Genomic DNA, 21,131 nt, shown 5'->3' with positions numbered 1-21,131 from the left:
GTGCATCAGATTTTTATAGACTTCAAACAGGCTTATGATTCAATTAATCGTGCAACATTATGGAAGGCAATGATCGAGCTCGGCGTACCCAAGAAACTAGCTGCGGTAACATAAATGTGTGTAAGTAACTCTTTTGCACAATTTAGAATAGGGGAAAAAATATCAAATGATTTCTGCGTAAATTGTGGACTGAGGCAGGAAGATCCGTTGTCCCCATTGTTGTTTAACCTGGCCTTAGAATATGTCATGCGAAAAATATATCCAAAAATCAAACCAGACATAACTGCTCGGGGAGCAAAAATCATACTCGCCTTTGCCGATGACGTAGACGCAGTAGCATAATTAACATTAGAAATTAAGGATATTTTCTCAAGATTTGAAGAAGCTGCATTAAACATCGGTTTAAAAATAAATGAATACAAAACAAAATACATGGTCTGGTCAAAAAAATATATACAAATATATTACTATAAATGATCACAAGGTCGAAGTGGTTAAAAAATTTAAATATCTAGGAGCAACAATCACAAATGACAACAAATTAGAGCAAGAAGTTGAAACGAGAATAATGGCAGGAAACAGATCTTTCTTTGCAATGCAACATCTAATGAAGTCAAAACTTCTTTCACGAGGTACAAAAATCCGGATATATAAGACCATAATACGACCAGCAGTCGCGTATGGAAGCGAAACATGGACGCTAACAAAAAGAGAAATAAATAAATTGCTGGTGTGGGAACGTAAAATTCTTCGAATGATATATGGCCCTTGCAGAGACAGCGTGACAAACGAATGGAGGGGCAGATACAATAACGAGCTAGAGTCTCTATTCGGAAAAGAAAATCTAGTCAGATATATAAAGGCCAATAGACTTAGATGGGCAGGGCATGTGATACGCAATAACGACAATCGCCTTATAAACAATGTGTTCTGCGTAAGGCCAGAGGGAAGAAGGTCTGTAGGGCGGCCTAGAAAAAGGTGGGAAGATGCAGTCAAAGAAGATCTAGAGAAAATAGGAGTGCGACAATGGGAATTACTGGCACAGGACCGACAAGCATGGAAGGCAATAGTAAACGCGGCAAAGACTCACGAAGAGTTGTAGCGTCATTGATGATGATGATATTTTTCTTCCATACACATCACAAAAGTTTACGTATTTTGTCCAACGCTCATGCATCCAACGGGTACAATTGACGCACTGACGCACTTCGTCAGTGGAAGAACCTTTATATTTTGTATTATTTTTAGCGCGTGGTTTCTTAATTTTACGTTTCGACACTGTAGTAGTTTTCTTCTTTTTACGATTTGTTTCGAATATTTTTTTGATTAATATTGGCGCTATCGGTTAATATTGTTGCCACTTGATTACTTATCTTTCTGACAGAAGCAACATTAGTTAATGCAGGTGCAGGCGAAATGATATCTAGTAACTTTCCCGGAGTGTCTTCCTTTTCTGTGATGACTGTTTCTGCAGGCGGAGAATTAATATCTCTGGAACACTTTGATTTATTTATCTCAACTGAAGGATTAGGAATGTGCTCCGGAACTCTTTTGGAATTTGTTTATGAATTGTTATTAGTACTGCTCGTACCCAAATATGCGTATTCTGGAATTACGGATGGATCAAATGAGACAATACCAGTAGCTTTAAATGATGAAAAGTATTTTAAACTGTTGCTGATTTCCTCTAATTGAAGTCTGCCAATTTTTCGTCCTAGATTTCCTCTTAAATATAAATTCCATGACTGGTAATAGAAAGTTTTAAGCGATTTAAAAAATGCCCTATCAAGAGGCTGTAAAAACTGAGTAGTATGGCTTAGAAAGCAAAACAGAATAACATCATTTTCGGAAGCATATTCTAATGTTTAGACACTACTGCAATGGGAAGAGTGGCCATCCAAAAGTAGTAACATCATTCCAATCGGTTTTCTTGGGGCAAATTGTTCTTTAAGCCATCGCAGAAAAGTTCCTTGGTAACATACTATGATTTTTCACACATAACATGTTCCAGAATGTTATTAAGCTGCAACGATGCCTCGTCAATATTGAATATTGAACCACATTTATTTAATAAGGATTGTTTATTTAGGATATTTTCAAGTAGAGTGAAATAAGCAGAAACATCAGTTTTGTTCATTCCTAAAGCTCTGGCAGCTGATACACCTTCAGATTTTCTTACTGCTAATTACTTATTTCTTACTTATTACTAAATTTTTGCTTTAATTTAAGTTTTTCAGCTAAAACAAATGCCATTGATCTTACCATTATCCAAGTAGGAGCAAAACCATGTTCCTGTTACTTTGTGATATGATTTACCAATTTAATTTCATTATTTATCCCAAGAGTAGAAGTCGGATCAAGTTCACGCTTTCGGATGTCCCTTGTTTTTCGATGGCAGCGCAATGTCGCTCCTGGTATTTGAAAATGTCTACTGGCTTCGTTTACACCCATTTCTTCATTTTCAATTAATGCAATTGCTTGCACAAGCTGCTTGTCCGACTACTTGCCTCTAGACATACTGCCCTTCCGCGCATAATCTGTCGGCATGTTAGTAAAAAATAAAATAGATGTAAGTTTGAATGCTCGAATAAATTAACTTTGATCAAAGAAAATCGTTTAAAGAATATTTGTCAGCATGCGCCATTTATCCTACAGTAATCCAACTCACCTAAAGTTATACGGAGAGCTGGCTCAGTCGTTTTTACCTCAAAATTGTGAAATGTGACCGTGAAAAGAGGTTAGAATACCTGAAGAGGTGAGAATCTTACCTGAAGTTGTATCCGACTATCGTAGTGGAAAAATGTTCAATAATTCACAAAATATCTTTGCTTATTTACACAACTTAAACACGTGTTTAGAGCGGCGCCGTAGACAACTAACACTAATTTCAATATAGGCTTTTGTACAAGGTTGCCAGAATGTTCGCAATGTGTGTCGGGACGGGGATAGTAACAGCGATCCATCTCACCTGATACGCCATCTCTCCTAGAACTACCCTAAATGAAGTAGAAAAGTAAATTATTAGAAATGCATGGTTGTAATAATAAATAACTTTAATTTGTGTAAATACCAACAAAAAAAAACATAAAACGTTTATAATAGTCTCCAATCATCGCTTTTAGAAACAGTTTATTTGACTACTAAGATCGTTTAGTATTTGTTACTTAAACTATTTACTGATTTTAGGCCTTCAGTCCTACGTTAAAACCTGCACCAGAGATACGGGACATACTCAAGTCCCAGTAGTTGATCGAAGATGCGCCCATTTGCACTCGCCCACTCCAGCACCGATACGCTGCAATACTTCTCCGTGTCCTCCTTCTTGGGAATTTCATTGGAGTCAATGTAGCGTAACTTGTGGGGAAGGACTTCAACAATACACTCCACAATGTAAACAAGATACTCTTACAGTGAGCGAAAGTTTATGTTCCAAGCCTAAACCCAGTATTCAGACAAGGCCATGTCGAGAAAGCTTTTGCGACAATCGAAGCGAAAATGAACTACCGCAAACTTACGAAGACAACGCAAATAATTTTGACTGGGCTACTGGACTATGGTCTGCAGTAAGTATATAATTTCTAGGTTTATAAGAAAAAAATATTGCCATTAATAATTGTTTGTTGTCATATGGCCCTTGTATTATGTAAAATAACTAAATACAGGTATTGGGTAAAAGCTTGTAAAAACTTGTAAATAATAAATGATGTAGTTATTTATTACAGTATATGTTTAGTATAATATAATATTTAAATAATTATGAAGGAAACGGAGTAAAACATTATATGTATAAAGCCATGTTACATTTTGCACTCATGGTTCGAAGTACAGATTTACAGGTAATGCGAATACTCCCTTTTTGTTTGCTTCTGTAAAACAATCAGTTTGATCAAATTTGATACTATATGAAATACCAGAATCCGACGATTTGATTTAGTGTCTCGTTCTTTCTACTCTTTTACAAAAAAACTTGGTATATTTTTAAGTAGACATTAGTTATTTCTTTTTTAAAATAATTGATAGCTCTATTTTAAAAGGGTTATGTATTGTGTTGACTTCTACATCTAACATCGATGAACGACATGTACTACTAGGGCAGGGAAATAAACAAAAAAAGTACCCTATTTGTAACATTGAACCGGCCAGGCAAACGACAGTTGTTTTGAGTAGTATGAACCTCTGTAACAAAAACCTATATGTTTCCTGCAGTCGATTTTTTGAAATTAATTAATTATTAACAAATTAAAGTTAAAAAACGGTATATCTTCGTTTTTTCGTCTATCAGCAAAAAGTCTAGCATTTGAAACAAATTTGAGAGTAAGAAACTTATAAGTCATATAAAAACCTTTAAAATGGCGTTTTTTAAATGTTACTTTCCCTAATATGTTGCTAAGATAACCGTTCACAAAGCTTCAAAAGTGTAGTCCTCAAAATCGGCCTGCTTTGAAACTAGTGAGAGCGTTGGAGGGGGAAGGAGCTGTTAACTGTATCTCAATCTCTAGTTTATGGATTTCGACGTTTCTTTTTTTAATTTGTATGTAATTGTTGCCTCATGAGGCACTAGACCGAGAGTACGATGAGTGCTCAAAAAATAACATCAAAATAATAGCAGGAGACTTTAATGCCAAAGTCGGAAGAGAGAATATATTTTTGCCCACCATCGGAAAAGAGAGCCTACACGTAAACTTTAATGATAACGGTCTCACAATCATAAACTTTGCGATGTCTAAGAACATGGTAATAGCTGGGACAAGATTTCCCCATAAAGATATACATTAGGGAACTTGGAAATCTCCGGATAATGAAACGATTAACCAAATAGATCATATAATTATCGATGCAAGACACTGCTCTAACTTATTAGATGTTAGATCTTTTAGAGAAGCAAACATAGATAGTGATCATTATCTAGTTAAAGCACGATTTAAAAAGAGACTATCCAATTTAAAAAAGGACATGGGGGGAAGGAGAGAAAAAATCCACATTAATAAACTAAAAGATCTCGACATTGCAAATGTATACAGACAGCAAATAGAAGATCAAATAAGGACAAAAAACTTAGAAGAATAAGAAGATATTAACCAACTATGGGCAAATTAACAAGATATTGTGTTACAGAAATCCGTTGAAATATTGGGCAAAACCAAGTCAAAAAAAGAAATCATTGGTTTGATCACGAGTGCGAAATGGTCACAAATAGAAAGAATGCAGCATATCAAAAAACCATTGACACAGGTTGTACACGGAGAAAAAAAGAAAAGAAGAGTATAGACATCTTAGAAGAGAGGAAAAACGTTTCCATTGACGTAAGAAGAGGGAATACGAACAGAGCACTCTCAGTGAGATACAAAGTTTATTCGATAAAAATGAAACGAGGAAATACTACAAATCCTTAAATAATAGCCGTCGAGAATTTAAACCACGATTAAAAATTTGTAAAGACACTAACGGTGAAATTCTACATGATAAAAACTCAGTTCTTTACAGATGAGCACAACATTTCAGCAAACATCTAAATATAAACGATATTGAAGTAGAGTACAATATAGAAAATCAACAAAATATACAACGTCAACTACACAGTGAAGACCCAACAAGAAAAGAAGTGTCAAATGCGATCCTAAAACTCAAATACAATAAAGCCCCAGGAATCGATGAAATCTGTTCGGAAATGTATAAAAAAAGGTGGTGATCAACTTTTTGTAGCAATCCATAAAAAATAGTACTTATATGGCAGAATGAATGGATACCAGAAGAGTGACTGGAGGAAATAATATGTCCGTTGCATAAAAAGGGTGATCAACTGGAGTATAAGAACTATAGAGGCATTATTCTGTTAGCATCTGCGTATAAAATCTTCGGCAATGTATTATTTGAAAGACGTAAACATTTTACAAAGGATATTGTTGGTCAATATCAATGCGGATTTACTGCTGGAAAGTCAACTACACATAAAATTCAAGCACATAGGCAGATTCTAGAAAAGTCACTAGAATATAACATAGAAACACACCATCTCTTTATTGACTTTAAAGCAGCCTATAACAGTGTGAAGAGAACTGCATTATATAATGCAATGATAGACTTTGGGATCCCACCTAAGTTAGTTAAGTTGACCCAACTAATAATGCAAAACGTAAGCTCATGCGTTAGAATTGAGGAGAAAACTCTACGTTCTTTGACATTAAAAATGGTCTAAGACATGGGGACGCGTTTGCGTGTCTGCTCTTTAATATTGCCTTGGAAAAGGCAATTAGACAATTAAATATTAGAATGAATAGAACTGTTTTTAATAGATCGACGTAAATTCTCGCATTTGCTGACGATATAGTTATAGTGGGCAGAAGTATGAGAGACATGGTGCAGTGTTGTGCACGCAACAAACACGACAAGCGACGAAATAAAAAGACGCGTAGCAATAGCAAAGAGAATTGTTCACGGTCTCCAGAAACATTTAAAAAATAAAAATATAAAACGTGCAGTAAAGCTTAATATATACAGGACCTTAATAAGATCGGTTTTGATATATGGGGCTGAAACGTGGACCTTATCTCAAAATGATAAAAGACTTCTTGGTATTTTTGAGAGAAAAATTCTTAGAAAGATTTTTGGGGCCGTAAATGAAAATGGGCTATTGCGCCAAAGATACAACTGTGAACTATATCCGTTATACACCGATCCAGATATTGTAAAATTCGTTAAAGTGTAGTAACTTAGATGGGCTGAACACATTGCTGGGATGTCAGATCACGAATATATGAAGAGATTAACATTTTCAAAACCAGAGGGCACAAGAAGCAGAGGACGACCACGAATGAGATGGATTGATGATGTGGAAGAAGACCTACAGATTCTAAGGATTAGAAGATGGAGGGAAGTTGCCAGGAATCGGCAGGAGTGGCGACTTCTTTTTGAGCAGGCAAAGATCCACAACGGATTGTCGAGCCACATGATGATGAAATTGTTGCGTACATTACAAATATGTATTTTTTCATATACTTCTTTTTATTTTTATGAAAAAATTTTATTTAGATTTAGATTTTATGAAAAAAAAAAACGAAAAGTATCCTATTTAATTATTTCTAAAAATGATATTGGTTTATGTAATAATTTTGAAATGAATTCTAAACATGCTAGGCGGGTGGCTTTTATCGAAAAAGTTCGATTTCATATCCACATGCTAAAACTTGTTTTAATCGATATTATTATGATGCCAATATGCTATGCTGAAAAGTTTTCATGGCAACCTATTGATGTATAACAATTTTTAAACAAATTACAAAAAATTGTTATTTTACTTCAAAACACGTTTTTTAATAATTTTAGAGTTATTTCAAGAGGAAAAATATTCTTATGATTTTTATGTAAAACGCTTACTTTAAACGTAAATTGCAAATAAACGACTAAAAAATACCAATTTTAGCGTTTTTCGAGGCCATTTTTTGTAGGTTAAACATCATATGTAAAAAAAATACAAGAGTCAAGTCGTTTAAAAATGTTCAATTTCATTTTGATTTTATATTGCAATAAACAAATTGATATGCCGTTGCATTAAAACGCTTTACCAGTGGAAATCTGTCCTGATATTATCAGCCTACATGTATTTTTTACCTGTTCAATTAAATACCCTAACCTACCTTTGCCAGTGCGTACTTACAATAATGATAATGATGCACTTGCCCCTACTAGTACGTTTTGAGAAATACAGTTTTTCTACGATTATCTAGTTAATAACTTACCTAACTTTCCTGTAAAACACTAAAAATTTTTCAAGTTTTAGTTAATAACCTGCCATAGAACAGTTTACCGTCAACTCAATTTAAAAATTAAAAATAGAAGAAAATGTGTACGTTTGACAGATGAAGCATAAAATATTTCAATATTACCAAACCTCGTTGTAAATATGAGATATATGAAGGACATTGTTTACCATATTTTACTTGATTTGTTGAGGAATTGTTTTTACGCAGTGGAAAAGATGCTCTTGTCTTAAATTCGCTTTTACCCCAGCTTACTTCAGTTGATCTACGAGCTCTAAATACTTACTCTGACGCCGCTAACGTGTTGATATTTTCTTTTAATTTTATTTTTTATTAGAATAAAATCGTCTTTAATCTGAAGTAGTGAGCCTATCAGTTACATGAAATTTTCAAATCAAATAATACGTTTTAATAGTTCGTTTTTTGTACTTTTGGGACGCCTTATAGGTGTGGTGTCATGTTCTTTGGTGGTATATCAGGTACTCCTTAACCCCTTGTCTGCTGGTCTGCTGATAATTATGGACTTGTCTTCTTTTAGAAGACGATCTTCTTTAAGAAATCCAAATAATATGTTATGCAGTCGACGCCGCATTAATCGCCGAGACAGAAGACGAGCTCCAAAGATTAACATGTGACGTCCTCTCGTGGGAGTCACTATCCGGGTAGCTTTTAGACAGTCAGAGACAGAGTTCAAAATAAAAATAAAACTTTATTGTCTTCCTTAAATTAAATTGACAAAAATCTTATGTACATATTTACAATTTAGTTTAGTCTTCTCAGTACCTGGCCTATTTATTCAAATTAAGCTTAACCTTGTCATATGGAACTGGTCTTATCGGCAAACGAGTGTGTATCTGAAATTTTAGGGTAACGTTGTATCGATTTAATAACAGCGGACGATAGGTATAAAGAAAGGAAAGGAACTCAACACGTCCCTTAAGTGATTCGGGTTAATAGGACACTCCTCGACAGTCTCAACACGACTGTTTCAGAGTACGGGTAGTGAAAAGCTCAACACGCTTTTCGGGTAAAGACGGTAAAAGAAAAGGAAACAACTTGTGAACTCAACACGTCCGCAAGCCGGGGTAGGGAAGAGAGAACCTTCAGTCAACACCTGTCGATTCTGTCTCTGTGAGGAAATGTTGCCGTTTATATAGCGGAGCTTTGCCCTTTCTACTGTCGATACACTCCTACTTCATGGGTTGGTTCGCGCGCACGCTGGTTTAACGGTGATGGCTTGGACTCATCGTTACAAACACGCATTTTCAATGCAACAACCAATAAATACAATATGATAATATTAGTAGAAAAAACCAAATGTATGACAACATCTAAATACCCACTACGATGTAAGATCGAAATTGATGGAAAAATAATAAAGCAGGAAGCAAGGTTTAGATATCTGAGAACTGGTTCGGAGATGTTGAAGAAGAAATACGACAACAAAGCTTAAAAGCTAGTAAATTGGCTGGAGCTCTTAATGACACAATCTGGAAGAACAAACACCTAAGATCAGACGCAAAAACAAGAATCTATAAAGCAGCAATTAGACCTATATTAACATACACGGCGGAGACAAGACCTGACATATCTAAAACAAGACGACTACTAGAAACAACAGAGATGAAAATACTTCAACGAATATCAGGGAAAAGTCTGTTAGAAAGAGAGAGAAGCGAAAACATAAGACTAGCAGGCAATATAGAAGACATAAATGGATGGATGACAAAACGGAAACAGGAGTGGGACGAACACATTAGTAGAATGGCATAGGGTAGGATAGTATGAACAGCACGAGATAATTTACCAAATGGACGAAGAAGTATTGGCAGAACAAGAAAAAGATGGTGCGATAATTTAAACAATTTATGAAACTAATAGTGAAGAAGAAACAGGCTTTAAAGCCTACATACAAGAAGGAAGAAGAAGAAGAAGTCTTCTTTTCAAGCTTTGGTAGCTTTAAATTTCCCTTTGCTTAGATTTGCTTTCGATTTTGTGTTTTTTGTCTAGTTCCCTTTTGCACAGTACTCTGCATTCTTTTTTTCACGTACTGTACATATCAATACAGAGTACTGTGGAAGAGGGAACTATAGAAAGTACAAAAATAAAAGCAAATGCAATATCATGAGAAAATTCAAGAATTAGTGACAAACGGACTATGCACAAAGTTACAAGAGAACCCCAAATAAAATATACAAAACACCATCTAAATTTAAGTAGTGCCAGACAGACTACCAAACATTAACACTCCACTACAACAGTGCGTCACACCCATATGGAGTCCCAAAAATACACAAAGAAAACGTGCCTCTTGGATCAATTTTCAGCTACATGAGTTCTCCTTATAGTAATTGGAAATCGAAATGTCAAAAAAAAATGTAAAATATAATTCTAATTACAATCAAATTTTGATTTAATCCCTTTATTGCCTTAAGGCAATATTTAACTTATACATGACACAAGAAAACAGTTTCAGATTCTCTTTAATTTAATTTGCATATATTTTTTTTATACCTTTTATAATATTTATACCTATCATGTGATGGACATTTTCTGTGAGGATTACGATTAACTACTAGTATAAGTCATCTGCAATCAGTACTATGTAATTAAAAGAGCTTATCTGTAAAAATATAGAGTACGCTATAATTTATAGACAACTATGTTTACTTTCTATTTACTTTCTTCTTCTTCTTCTTTAAGTGCCATCTCTGCGACGAAAGTTGGCAATCATCATAGCTATTCTGACCTTCGAGGCAGATGCTCTGAACAATTGCCTTAAGATTGCTCCTACCCTCTACTTTTCCTTGAATTATGAGTCTCAAGATGTTGTATCTTTCGCCTCTCATCACATGTCCGAGATATTGCAATTTCTTTTCTTTTATTGTATTTTCCATTTCCCTCTCTCTGTCTATTCTCCTTAACACTTCTGTATTCGTGACTCTATCTACCCATGGAATCCTTAAAAATCTTCTAAATGTCCACATTTCAAACGCGTTAAGTCGATTTATTGTATTCTGGGTTAATGTCCACGATTCAGCTCCATAGTAGAGTACACTGTGTACATAGCATTTAATTAGCCTTATTCTGAGGGCCAATGTCAGATCTTTGCTGCATAAAATCTTTATCATTTTCACGAAGTTGGCTTGTGCATTTTCAATTCTGACTCTTATTTCTACAGTATAATCTCAAAGATACTTGTGGACTAAATACTTGAATATAAAAAGTAGAATGTTAACAGAATTTTTAATTAACCGTTAATGATAAAAATTTAAGTAAGCAATTAGAAGTAATTTTGTGTTCTAGTTGATTAATAATTCAAGTAAGTTTATGTATATATAACAAGTATATTATTTTTTATTACACTTTTAGTGTTCGGTCTCCTGTGGTACTGGCCACAGAACAAGATCAGTTACCTGCCCCTCAGGAAGATGTCTGCCAGACGACAGGCCGACTCATGCTGAATATTGCGATATGGGATCTTGCACGCCTAGAGAGATAGTCTACCATACTTCTTCTAGCCGATCAATATCAACTTGGTTGGCAACAGACTGGTCGCAATGTTCAGAAGCTTGCGGCACTGGTTCTCAGACTCGAATGGCAGTATGTGGACTTCAGGATAAGGAAAGTTGTCCATCGGAAACAAAACCGGAACTATCCAGAGCGTGTTCAAGTGATAAGCAATGTGACGGACAGTGGTTCGCAGGTATAAAATATTTGTAATATTTGTTGTGTCGTAAATAATACTTTTTAGACTATTTTAATAGGTTTATTACTAGGTCTTCCAGAAAACTATAATTAATAAATTGTTTTCGTATATGGCCATCCGAGTAGGTGGCACCTTTGTCTCTTAGGTGGGAAAATATGTAGAGGCATCTTGTTAGTCTTTGGATTTTAATTAGTATATATGAATCGGTTTTTTTTTAAAGGGCGTAAGTGACAAAATCCAAACTTTTGGGAAACTAAAAAAAACTACTTTTAGACTGAAATAAATTTTTTATTCCAATTTTAACTGTATTTTCTCAAATATATACCTAACACGATTAGATTATACTTTTAAAACAATCAATAGTAATTTTTGTTTATTAGTTAATAATTAAAAAACTTTGATCACATACGCCCTTTTAAAAAAAAATTATAATGGTAATTAGTAACAAAAAAAAGTTTAAAAGATATGGTTTTATTGTTTTATACAAATTGTCACTTTATAAAAGAGAATTACAACAAAGAAAAATACTAAAATTTTTTCAAAAAATTTTTCCCTTCAGGAGCATTTCCTTAAAACTTATCCTTCATTGTCTTCCTCTTAACTGAAATCACTTTCATTAAAGGCTTCTCTGGTTCTTGGCCAGTCAAATAAACCTTCATAGTATTCAAAGTATTCATGTTGAATAAATTCTCTCAGTTTCTTGAGGTCTTCGATCTTAGCCTTCTTTATTGGGATCTTATTAGTCTGGTATGCTAGTTGGTTGGTGAGAGTTAAACAAATTGAGTGTTTTGCCATAAAAAAAGTGTGGCTGAAAACGCCTTGTATTGTGTTATGAGCTATAATATACCCTTTTTTCTCTTTGTCATAAACAAAATGGAACAAACTACTTATGCTGAAATGTACTTTTCTCTCTTTTGGGATATGCTTTCATTTAGTTTCAGAGGAAATACACGATTACTTGTAGTGCTCTGAGTGCCAACTTTTAAAATCTAGTATATCTGATGGGTTCTCTTCAATTACAGTGAATTTATTAGTTTTTGAACTTTGTATTATAAACTCATTAACTTGGTGTATTGTAAAAATGCGGTCATGCTGACGCAAAACTTTGGCAATCGTGCCAAAGTCCCTGTCACAGGGAAGAAAGCTGTGGCGCCTTATAGGGAAAAACTGTTCAACTTGGTTGAATCTGCCACTGTCTGTCAAATACAGAAAAAATCTAGAAAGGGCCCGATTCTCATTTTGTTCGCCACAGTTGTATTATGTAAATATACTAACAGTTAAATGTTACAGGTCCATGGGGTCCTTGCTCAGACGGCTGCTTAGGTAGAGGCAAACAAAAAAGAGAAGTTGTTTGTGTAATTAAAATCAGAGGAGTGCCTCACGTAACAAACGACATGACTTGTCCATCACATTTGAAACCTGCGGAAGAACAAGCTTGTGAAAGTGGCTGCCCTCCCCGTTGGTATTTTGGAGACTGGAGGCAATGTGAAGGTACGATTTTCGCATACAACTATTTCTTTTTAAAGATCTATTTTTGAGAATCTGATCTAAATATTTACAATTTCAAATAAGTATATTCTTCTTAATTTGTTTCATTAAGTTTTTTTTCATTTTGTTTAAGAAAAATAATGAAGAATTAATGAAAACAATAATGAGTTTACCTTGTTTTTATCTAATCATAACAATGAGAATTATATATTAGTTCTGTTGGTATTAAGATATTTCAAGTGGAAAATTCGATACTGTATATTATGTTTAGTATATAGTATATTAAGGAGCGCGCAATCTTCATATTTAAATGCATTGGCGAGCTAAAAATTTGAACTAGTTGAAAATTGTCAAAATTTGTGTTGTCTTTGATATTCACCATATTTATCAGTTTTTTATAGAGTGTGTATACTTTTATTCAAAAGTTCAGATTGCATGATCCTTTTTTATCTTAGCCTTAATGAAATAGAAGTTATAACCTGTTATTGTACAGAGAATATTAAAAAGATCTCTGTAATGATTTATAGATCTAATTTGACATTATGTTCGAGCTTCTTAAAATTGATGAAAAGTTGATGAAAATTAAATCAATGAGTTGATTTTTAGTTGTATCTATTAGGTTCTTCAGAACCTAATAGATACGAAAGATACTTTAGAAAAGTAAAATTCAATCAAAATCGTTCGCAGAATATTAAGATATTGCACCAACTGAATAAATGTCTTCTTAATATTGTTCTGAAGCTATTTTCTTGTGGCATTTTAAATTAATTTATATTTAAATGGGAATAAGCCACATTAAAGGTTAAAATACGTTTATTGACGTTTCAATTTCCACTTCGGAAATCGTTCTCAAAATACAAACATTAGTAAATTAAACAAATTTTGTTTTTTGTTACTTAGTGAAAAATTCTTCTAATAATTTAATTTTATCTGACTCATCTATATTGACAATTCAGACATACCTTATACATTTTAAAGTAGACGACTTTAAAATGATATTGCCAATATTGTTGAGTTGCGTTCCTGGGACGACTTTACTTATAAGATAGTTCATTCGATTACATGAAATCAACTTTAACTTGAGAATATCCGTCAGAAAAGATCATAACATGTAATTTGTCTTTAAAAAGACAAATACATGCCATGATGACACTAAAAATTTTTAAATAACAAACATATAAAATCGGAATTTGGTGTTTATTGAAGGTAAACTAAATGCACGATCAAATACTTACCATGTCGGGATAGTATTATGAGGTTTTTTTCCTGGTTTTTCCTTCATAATTTACTATGGAATCACTAACAGGAGAATTTTACTGTCATCATGGCGTATATTTGTCTTTTTAAAGACGAATTACATGTTATGATCTTTTCTGACGGATATTCTAAAGTTAAAGTTGATTTCATGTAATCGAATGAACTATCTTATAAGTAAAGTCGTCCCAGGAACGCAACTCAACAATATTGGCAATATCATTTTAAAGTCGTCTACTTTAAAATGTATAAGGTATGTCTGAATTGTCAATATGGATGAGTCAGATAAAATTAAATTATTAGAAGAATTTTTCACTAAGTAACAAAAAACAAAATTTGTTTAATTTAATGTTTGTATTTTGAGAACGATTTCCGAAGTGGAAATTGAAACGTCAATAAACGTATTTAAACCTTTAATGTGGCTTATTTCCATTTAAATATAAATTAGAATAAATGTCTTATTTCGAAATATTTCTGATTTACTACGACTAAAGTAATAAGGCACTCACTTAGCAATGAAAAGCTTTCGGTTTCTTTTTTACTAAAACAGGTAATATCCAAAATACCAAAAATATAATTTTCTTTTAAGGCGGTTATTTTTTTTTATTAGAGATAGAATGCGCTTCTCCTGCTTGGGCCATGTGGTAACTAACCAAATATTTACGACGCCTCCATTGCCTTTTCATTCGTAGTTCGAGTCGCATACATCATATTTTCTTTACCTTTTAATAAATTGTTTATTTTGCGTACAAAAAATTCTTTACTCTTGTCTTTTAAGTGGTATGCAAAGGTTCTACATGTCAAAATTTCAAAAGAATCAACAGATTCTTAATGATTCTGTGATTCGTCATTCTATTGTTATTTTAACTTGAGTGTACCATTAAATATTTTACTACTTAAACTGGAATCCATAGAACTAGAACTTGACGCCATTATATCTATTGTAACGAAATATTTCGCCTACCACATAGGCTATTATTATAGGGGGTTGAAAATTAGGGACAGAAGTTACTGGGGTGGAGATAGGGCAAACAAAATAAACAAAACGTATGCAAACGGCACTCAGGGTTTATTTGGAGTAGCTGGGTCGTGGATAAGTGAATGGCAAGGGGATTGGATTGGGGCAACTACAAAAATGAAACAAAGAACATGAATCTCCTGGAACAAATGGACAAAAAAAAACAGGAAGGACCTCTAGCTATTTAAAATAAGACGCCGCTTCGAGGTGTTAAGTTATAACGATTACAACAACTAGTTGTAACTATTGAAATAATTATTAGAAATGCAAAATATATCTTTTTAAATGAAACTCAAAAAAGGGGTTATAAACTTTTTTTCTAAATAAATAAAAAAAAATGGTTTAGAGAAATAAATCAAACATTTGTTGTTGTCTCACCACAAAGAGTTACAAAAAAAATGGCACAAATTACTATATAGATAGTTACAGAGATAAATACCAAAATAACAAAGAAACACTTACTTTGTCCTATCTGTTTACAAACTCTGTTTACAAGTGGGAGATGCACCAAATAATAAAAAAAAATTGTTACAAACAAAAAATTAACTTTTTAAGTGAAACCATGTATAGAGGTTAACCTTCTAAAAACAAAACAAACTAATGTCAAAAATAATAAAGCTAGCTGTCATATGTCAACATAAAATTTTAAAACAGAACAATTAAAATGACAGCTAACCACGCCAAGAAATATATTTTTAATTATTACAAATTCTCTACAAATCCTTATGAAAGCAATTATTATTATTGAAAAAAATGTCTATCGTTACTTTGAAAGTTTAAAACAAAAAAAGTTACCTCGATTGCATTAAATTGCACTTTAAAAGATTTCTGGGGTTAGAGCTGAAATTAGATTCACCGCCACACGAACAAATTCATCTCCAAACTGCGATAGGACTGACTATTTGAGATTGAAAGTTGGTGCACTGGAACTTGGGCTGGGCTTCTTAAAATAATAGGAATAGGTACAGCTGGACACAATGGCAACATTTCAAATTTCACTTTAACTGTAACTATTAATGATATGTATGAACTGCTACTATACACTACATATTTTTCATGGAAAGGGACAAAAAAAACATTACAAATTTGACGATTCGGATCCACACTGAAGCCAACTGCCTCTGACAGCGACCTCAACGAGAATGAGTTAATTCTTAAAAATCATTGGCTTCCCAACTTAGTAGAAACAAAACGTATAAACTGGAATATTTCGTTCATTTGACGACGAAAGATATCTTAAACCGGTTTAGATCAAAAGGATAAAAAGGAAATACACATCTGTTTTACATAAACAAACTTATAAAAAAGTGTTTATATTACTTGGCGACGCAAAAGCGATCGAAATATTATTTCGGTTTTTTTTACATATACCGATAGGAAATGAAATACATTGAAAATATTCTTATGTGTTCTAATACATATACAAGGGGATTTCAATATATATCAAGGAATTTACAAATGCTACACTATTGCCATTATATCTATTTGATTTGATCTTGACGCATCATTCAAGCGAACTACTTGTGGACCATCCGTGTATAATTTGAATTATATCTCTACACTTTTAAGTTACCGCTCCATTCTTCTTTAATACAATAATACAAATTTGATATGGAAGCTGTATGAAAAATAGAATCTTTTCACGCAACACATGCGAACATAAAATACTGAACGTGGTGCGAGCAAATTTTGCGGTATGCGTGATTAATTAATTATCTGAAACAAAAAATATAATTTTTGTATTATACAACTATCAAATCATCTCGAATTTCCCAGAAACTTTCCACCGAACTACTCGTCCATGAGAAGCGGCGTGACGAACCAAGATTAATTGATTCATTATAGTCCGGGAGCGAATGGTGGTATATGTATAACATTTGGTCCTAATAGCCGGGTGTTTATTTAAAAATATAATTATTTTATAAAGTGACGTATACTTATTTACTCGTTAAACCTATGTGTAGGCAATTCGTTGTGGTAAATTATTTTTGTCTTAGGTTACTTTATTTAATTTATTATGGCTACCAGCGGAGCCCTACCGGTTACTCTGCTACTTTAACTCTAGAGACTTTTTCACATAATAAAATAAAAAATTAAAGAGATAAATACTTTTTATTTGATAGTTATACTGAGGCATAGGAAGTTTATATTCTTTAATTTTTATATTATTAAACATTGCTAGTCAAGCAATTTACTAACTAATTATGATAATTTTAAAAATTGGATTCAAGTTTGACATTTTGATACTAGAGAGAATCTTTTAAAAGTTATTTGTGTTTAAAATACAAGAAAAGTATTATAAAGAGCCATGTTTAGGTACCTGTCCTGTGGGTGTTCAAAGAAGAGAAATTAGATGTATGGATCCATATGGAAGGGACGTTGAAGGATGTCCAGAAAACGACAAACCGGTAGGAAAGAGAACTTGTTCCTGCGAGGCGGACAATAAAGGAAGATACAAACCAGTCCACGATGAACCAACTGATCGTAAGTAATATTATTTTTAATATCTGCCTTGGAACATCGTATACTTTATTTATATGAATTTAATCATAAACTAGAATATTTATATCGATGATTTTTTTCCTTTCACGCTTTCAATAAAAGGTACACGTAGTTTGGTTAAAAGTAAGTAATATTACGCAATAATATTTCATTATTAAAATTAATTGTGTGAATAGTTTTACTCAAGAATCGGACAAGTCAGTACATTATTTCTCAAAATAAACCCAGCTTTGCGTAGTCGCGATCTTAGATCGACGTTACAAACTCGTGTGGTGCTCTGCTATGCATTGATCATTTTGTACTATGGCGTGGAAGCTCGAACTCTGGCTTTTTACATATAAACTAATGCCATATATAAAAAACTGGTAGCCTTTGGGATGTGGTGCTACGTAGGATGTTCAGCATATCATGGGTGAATCACGTTCGTAACGAATAACTTCCTCTAAGATTGGATAAGAAAGATGAAGTTTCATTTACTATAAAAAGACGCAAGCTTGAATACTTCGGCCACTTCTTCAGAAATAACAAATACTAACTCCTAACATTAATAAGAGAAGGAAATATTCAAGGAAAGAAAGCTCCAGGTCCTTGCTAAAGAATCTTAGACAATGGATAGCGTAATGACTCTATTTAGAAAAGCTTTTGAGAAAATAGAGATTGCGCTGACGATAGCCAACGTTTGTCGTGAACGTGATATTGTAAGAAAAAGAAATAGTTCTACATCCTTAATATTTTGGGAAAATTATTTTATAAATAATTTGTTAATATGCTTCTTGCAAAAAAGAACTTAAAAAATACGTAAGACATATTTAGCCAACTTGATTTATTTACTTATTTACGATCCTTAAGATGACTATAGATTGCAAATTTTAGATTTTAAAGGGATCACAGACTTTTCCAAACTGAGACCTAAAAGAAATTTATACATACATCAACATTACATTGTATGTATATATACAGCTATGTTTTAGTCCATGAAAGGAGTGATAGGCTTATAGCATTTTGAGAAAACAATAAGTTTGTTATAGTGAACACATTGTTGTTAACTGAAAAAGAGCAGGCGGTACACATGGAAGTCACCAGCAGATCAAGAAGAGAGAATTGTAAAAAGCTAAATAGACTATATGTTAGACAAAGATACAAGAACGGAATTATGTCAGCAAAAATATATCCAAGTGCCATATAGGAACAGATCGTAACCCAGAAGTGACCAAAATTAGGCTCAAAATGAAAATAATAAAACAGAGAACAACAATTGCACAAATAGATACAAGTAAATCAACGAACTCACTCATAAGACACCGCCTGAAAGATAAAATCAATAATCGATTAATGAATGTTAAAGAACAAACTCTGCAACATACTGAAACTGATATAAAATGGTTATTAATAAAGACACATATAGATAAAAGGCATAAAGAAGTTCTGACATTAACTAGATATAAAAAGAAACAATTAATGACGGAGGAAATTTTAGATTTAATGGAAGAAGAAGAATTAAAGAACTAACTCACTCAAAAAGAAAACCGCGAATACTGAAAGATACAAGTGGGAAACTGGCGTTGAATATAAAAAGATGAGCAGAATACATTAATGAGTTGTCCAAAGACAATAGAACAGAACAAATGGAAATAGAAGTAGAATATGGTGTGATTTCCAACAAGAAACAATGCATCTTTACCTCTTTCGCTATCCCCAAAAATGCAAAACTGCATTAGATGTATCGAGTTGAAATAAATTTTGTGATTTGTAGTACAAAAAACTTTTATTATTCAAAATAATTTTTTTTTAAATATTATTTTCATGCATTCTATTATAAGCAATGCATGCATTCTATTATAACACAAGCATTAACACAACATTGAAAATCTTGACAGAAAATAGAACTGACAACAAAGCAACGGTAAATAATGACATAATCATTGAAGTATGCAGAACATAGTAAAAGAAGCATATAGTTTATAAGAGCATGTACGTGTATAAGAGCATATAAGACGTGCGAAAGCCTTCAAATCAATTCTGTTTTTGCGAGACATTTTCTTACCTAATCCTACAATATGCGAGCTAGGTTAAAAATGTATATTCAAGACAGTTGCAGCCCTACTGCCATCTCTTGGTAAGAGGTGCTACTTACGTACTACTACTACTAAGGATTTCCACAGTTTTCACTGTCTTCCTTCACTCAACCGTTTTCTCCAATTTTCCCTGTCATTCCAGTCTCCATCTCGCAGGGTTCTTTTCTCTATAGCCTCGTCGATTTCATCTCTGAATGACCTTCGGGGTCTTCCTCTCTTTCTTCTTCCAATCGGGCTCCATTCTGTGATTTTGTTTATCCAGCGTCCTCTGTCCGCTCTTCTGACGTGGCCGTACCAGGATAGTCTCTTCTCCTCTATATAGTCGATTATGTCTGATTCCACTCTGTGTGTCACAATTCTGTCTCTTTTTGTAAGTCTACAGCTTCTCCTCAGGAACTCCATTTCTACTGCTCTTATTCTACCTCTATTTCTCTTGTTTATTGTCCAGTTTTCGGACCCATATGTCAGGATACTTCTTGTCAGGGTATTATATATTCTCTTTTTTGTCTTTATCGTAATGTTCTTATCCCACAACACTGAGTTTAGTTTTGTCTCAGTCTGTTGTTTATATCTTCTTCTGTTGTTCCCTGGTTCGATAATATGGTTCCTAAATACTTGAATTTATCTGTTCCATTTATTTGTCATCCCTCGTCTATCTCTAGGTTTCTCATATCCTTGTTTTCAGTTGTTAGGTATTCGGTTTTCTCTAAGTTTATTTTCATTCCGTTGTTTTTATATTCTTCTTCTAGTTTTCTGAGCATAAAGCTGAGATCTTCTTCATCTTGTGCGATGACTACTTGATCGTCGGCAAAACTTAAGGTGTATAGGTATTCGTCTCTTACTGGTATGCCCATTCCTTCGCACTTTTTCCTCCATGGTTTGAGTGTCTTTTCCAAGAATATTTTAAACAGAGTAGGGGACGTAGCACAGCCTTGTAGAAGTCCTTTTGTCGTCTTAAATGGATTGTAGGCTTTATTTCCACATTTAATAGCTACTTTGTTTTCTTTGTATAGTGCTTTAACTGCTTTTATTAGTGTTTGTCGGATTCCGAGATCATTCATTGCTTCCCATAATTTGACTCTAGGTATTGAGTCATATGCTTTCTTTAGATCAACAAAGGCCAGATGGACCGGTCTACCTCTTGCCATTTTCTTCTCTATCAGTTGTTCTAATGTGTACGTATGATCTAGGCATGATTTTCCTACTGTGAACCCTGCTTGGTCTTATCCAATTTTTCCTATTATTTCAGTTTCTAGTTTTTCCTTAATAATTTTCCCGTAAAGTCTACCTACCGACGATATTATACTAATTCCTCTATAGTTTTCACA

The 21,131-nt window shown here is 33.4% G+C and overlaps 1 protein-coding gene across 1 annotated transcript in view; it reads left to right on the top strand.

Annotated features, from left to right (window-relative positions):
• The window catches only part of LOC140434951 (ADAMTS-like protein 4), a 1,118,363-nt gene that overhangs the window by 1,082,670 nt on the left and 14,562 nt on the right, over window positions 1-21,131 (top strand). Inside the window, exons 10-13 of the mRNA XM_072523593.1 lie at window positions 3,187-3,563; window positions 11,130-11,463; window positions 12,757-12,957; window positions 17,543-17,710. Coding sequence (XP_072379694.1) covers window positions 3,187-3,563; window positions 11,130-11,463; window positions 12,757-12,957; window positions 17,543-17,710 — 1,080 coding nt within the window. The remainder of the gene's footprint in view (window positions 1-3,186; window positions 3,564-11,129; window positions 11,464-12,756; window positions 12,958-17,542; window positions 17,711-21,131) is intronic.

This window comes from Diabrotica undecimpunctata, chromosome 2 (genome assembly GCF_040954645.1).
Source record: "Diabrotica undecimpunctata isolate CICGRU chromosome 2, icDiaUnde3, whole genome shotgun sequence".
Classification (NCBI taxonomy): domain Eukaryota; kingdom Metazoa; phylum Arthropoda; class Insecta; order Coleoptera; family Chrysomelidae; genus Diabrotica; species Diabrotica undecimpunctata.
Note: the sequence above shows the minus strand (reverse complement) of the source record. Positions and strands in the feature narration are given on the sequence as shown.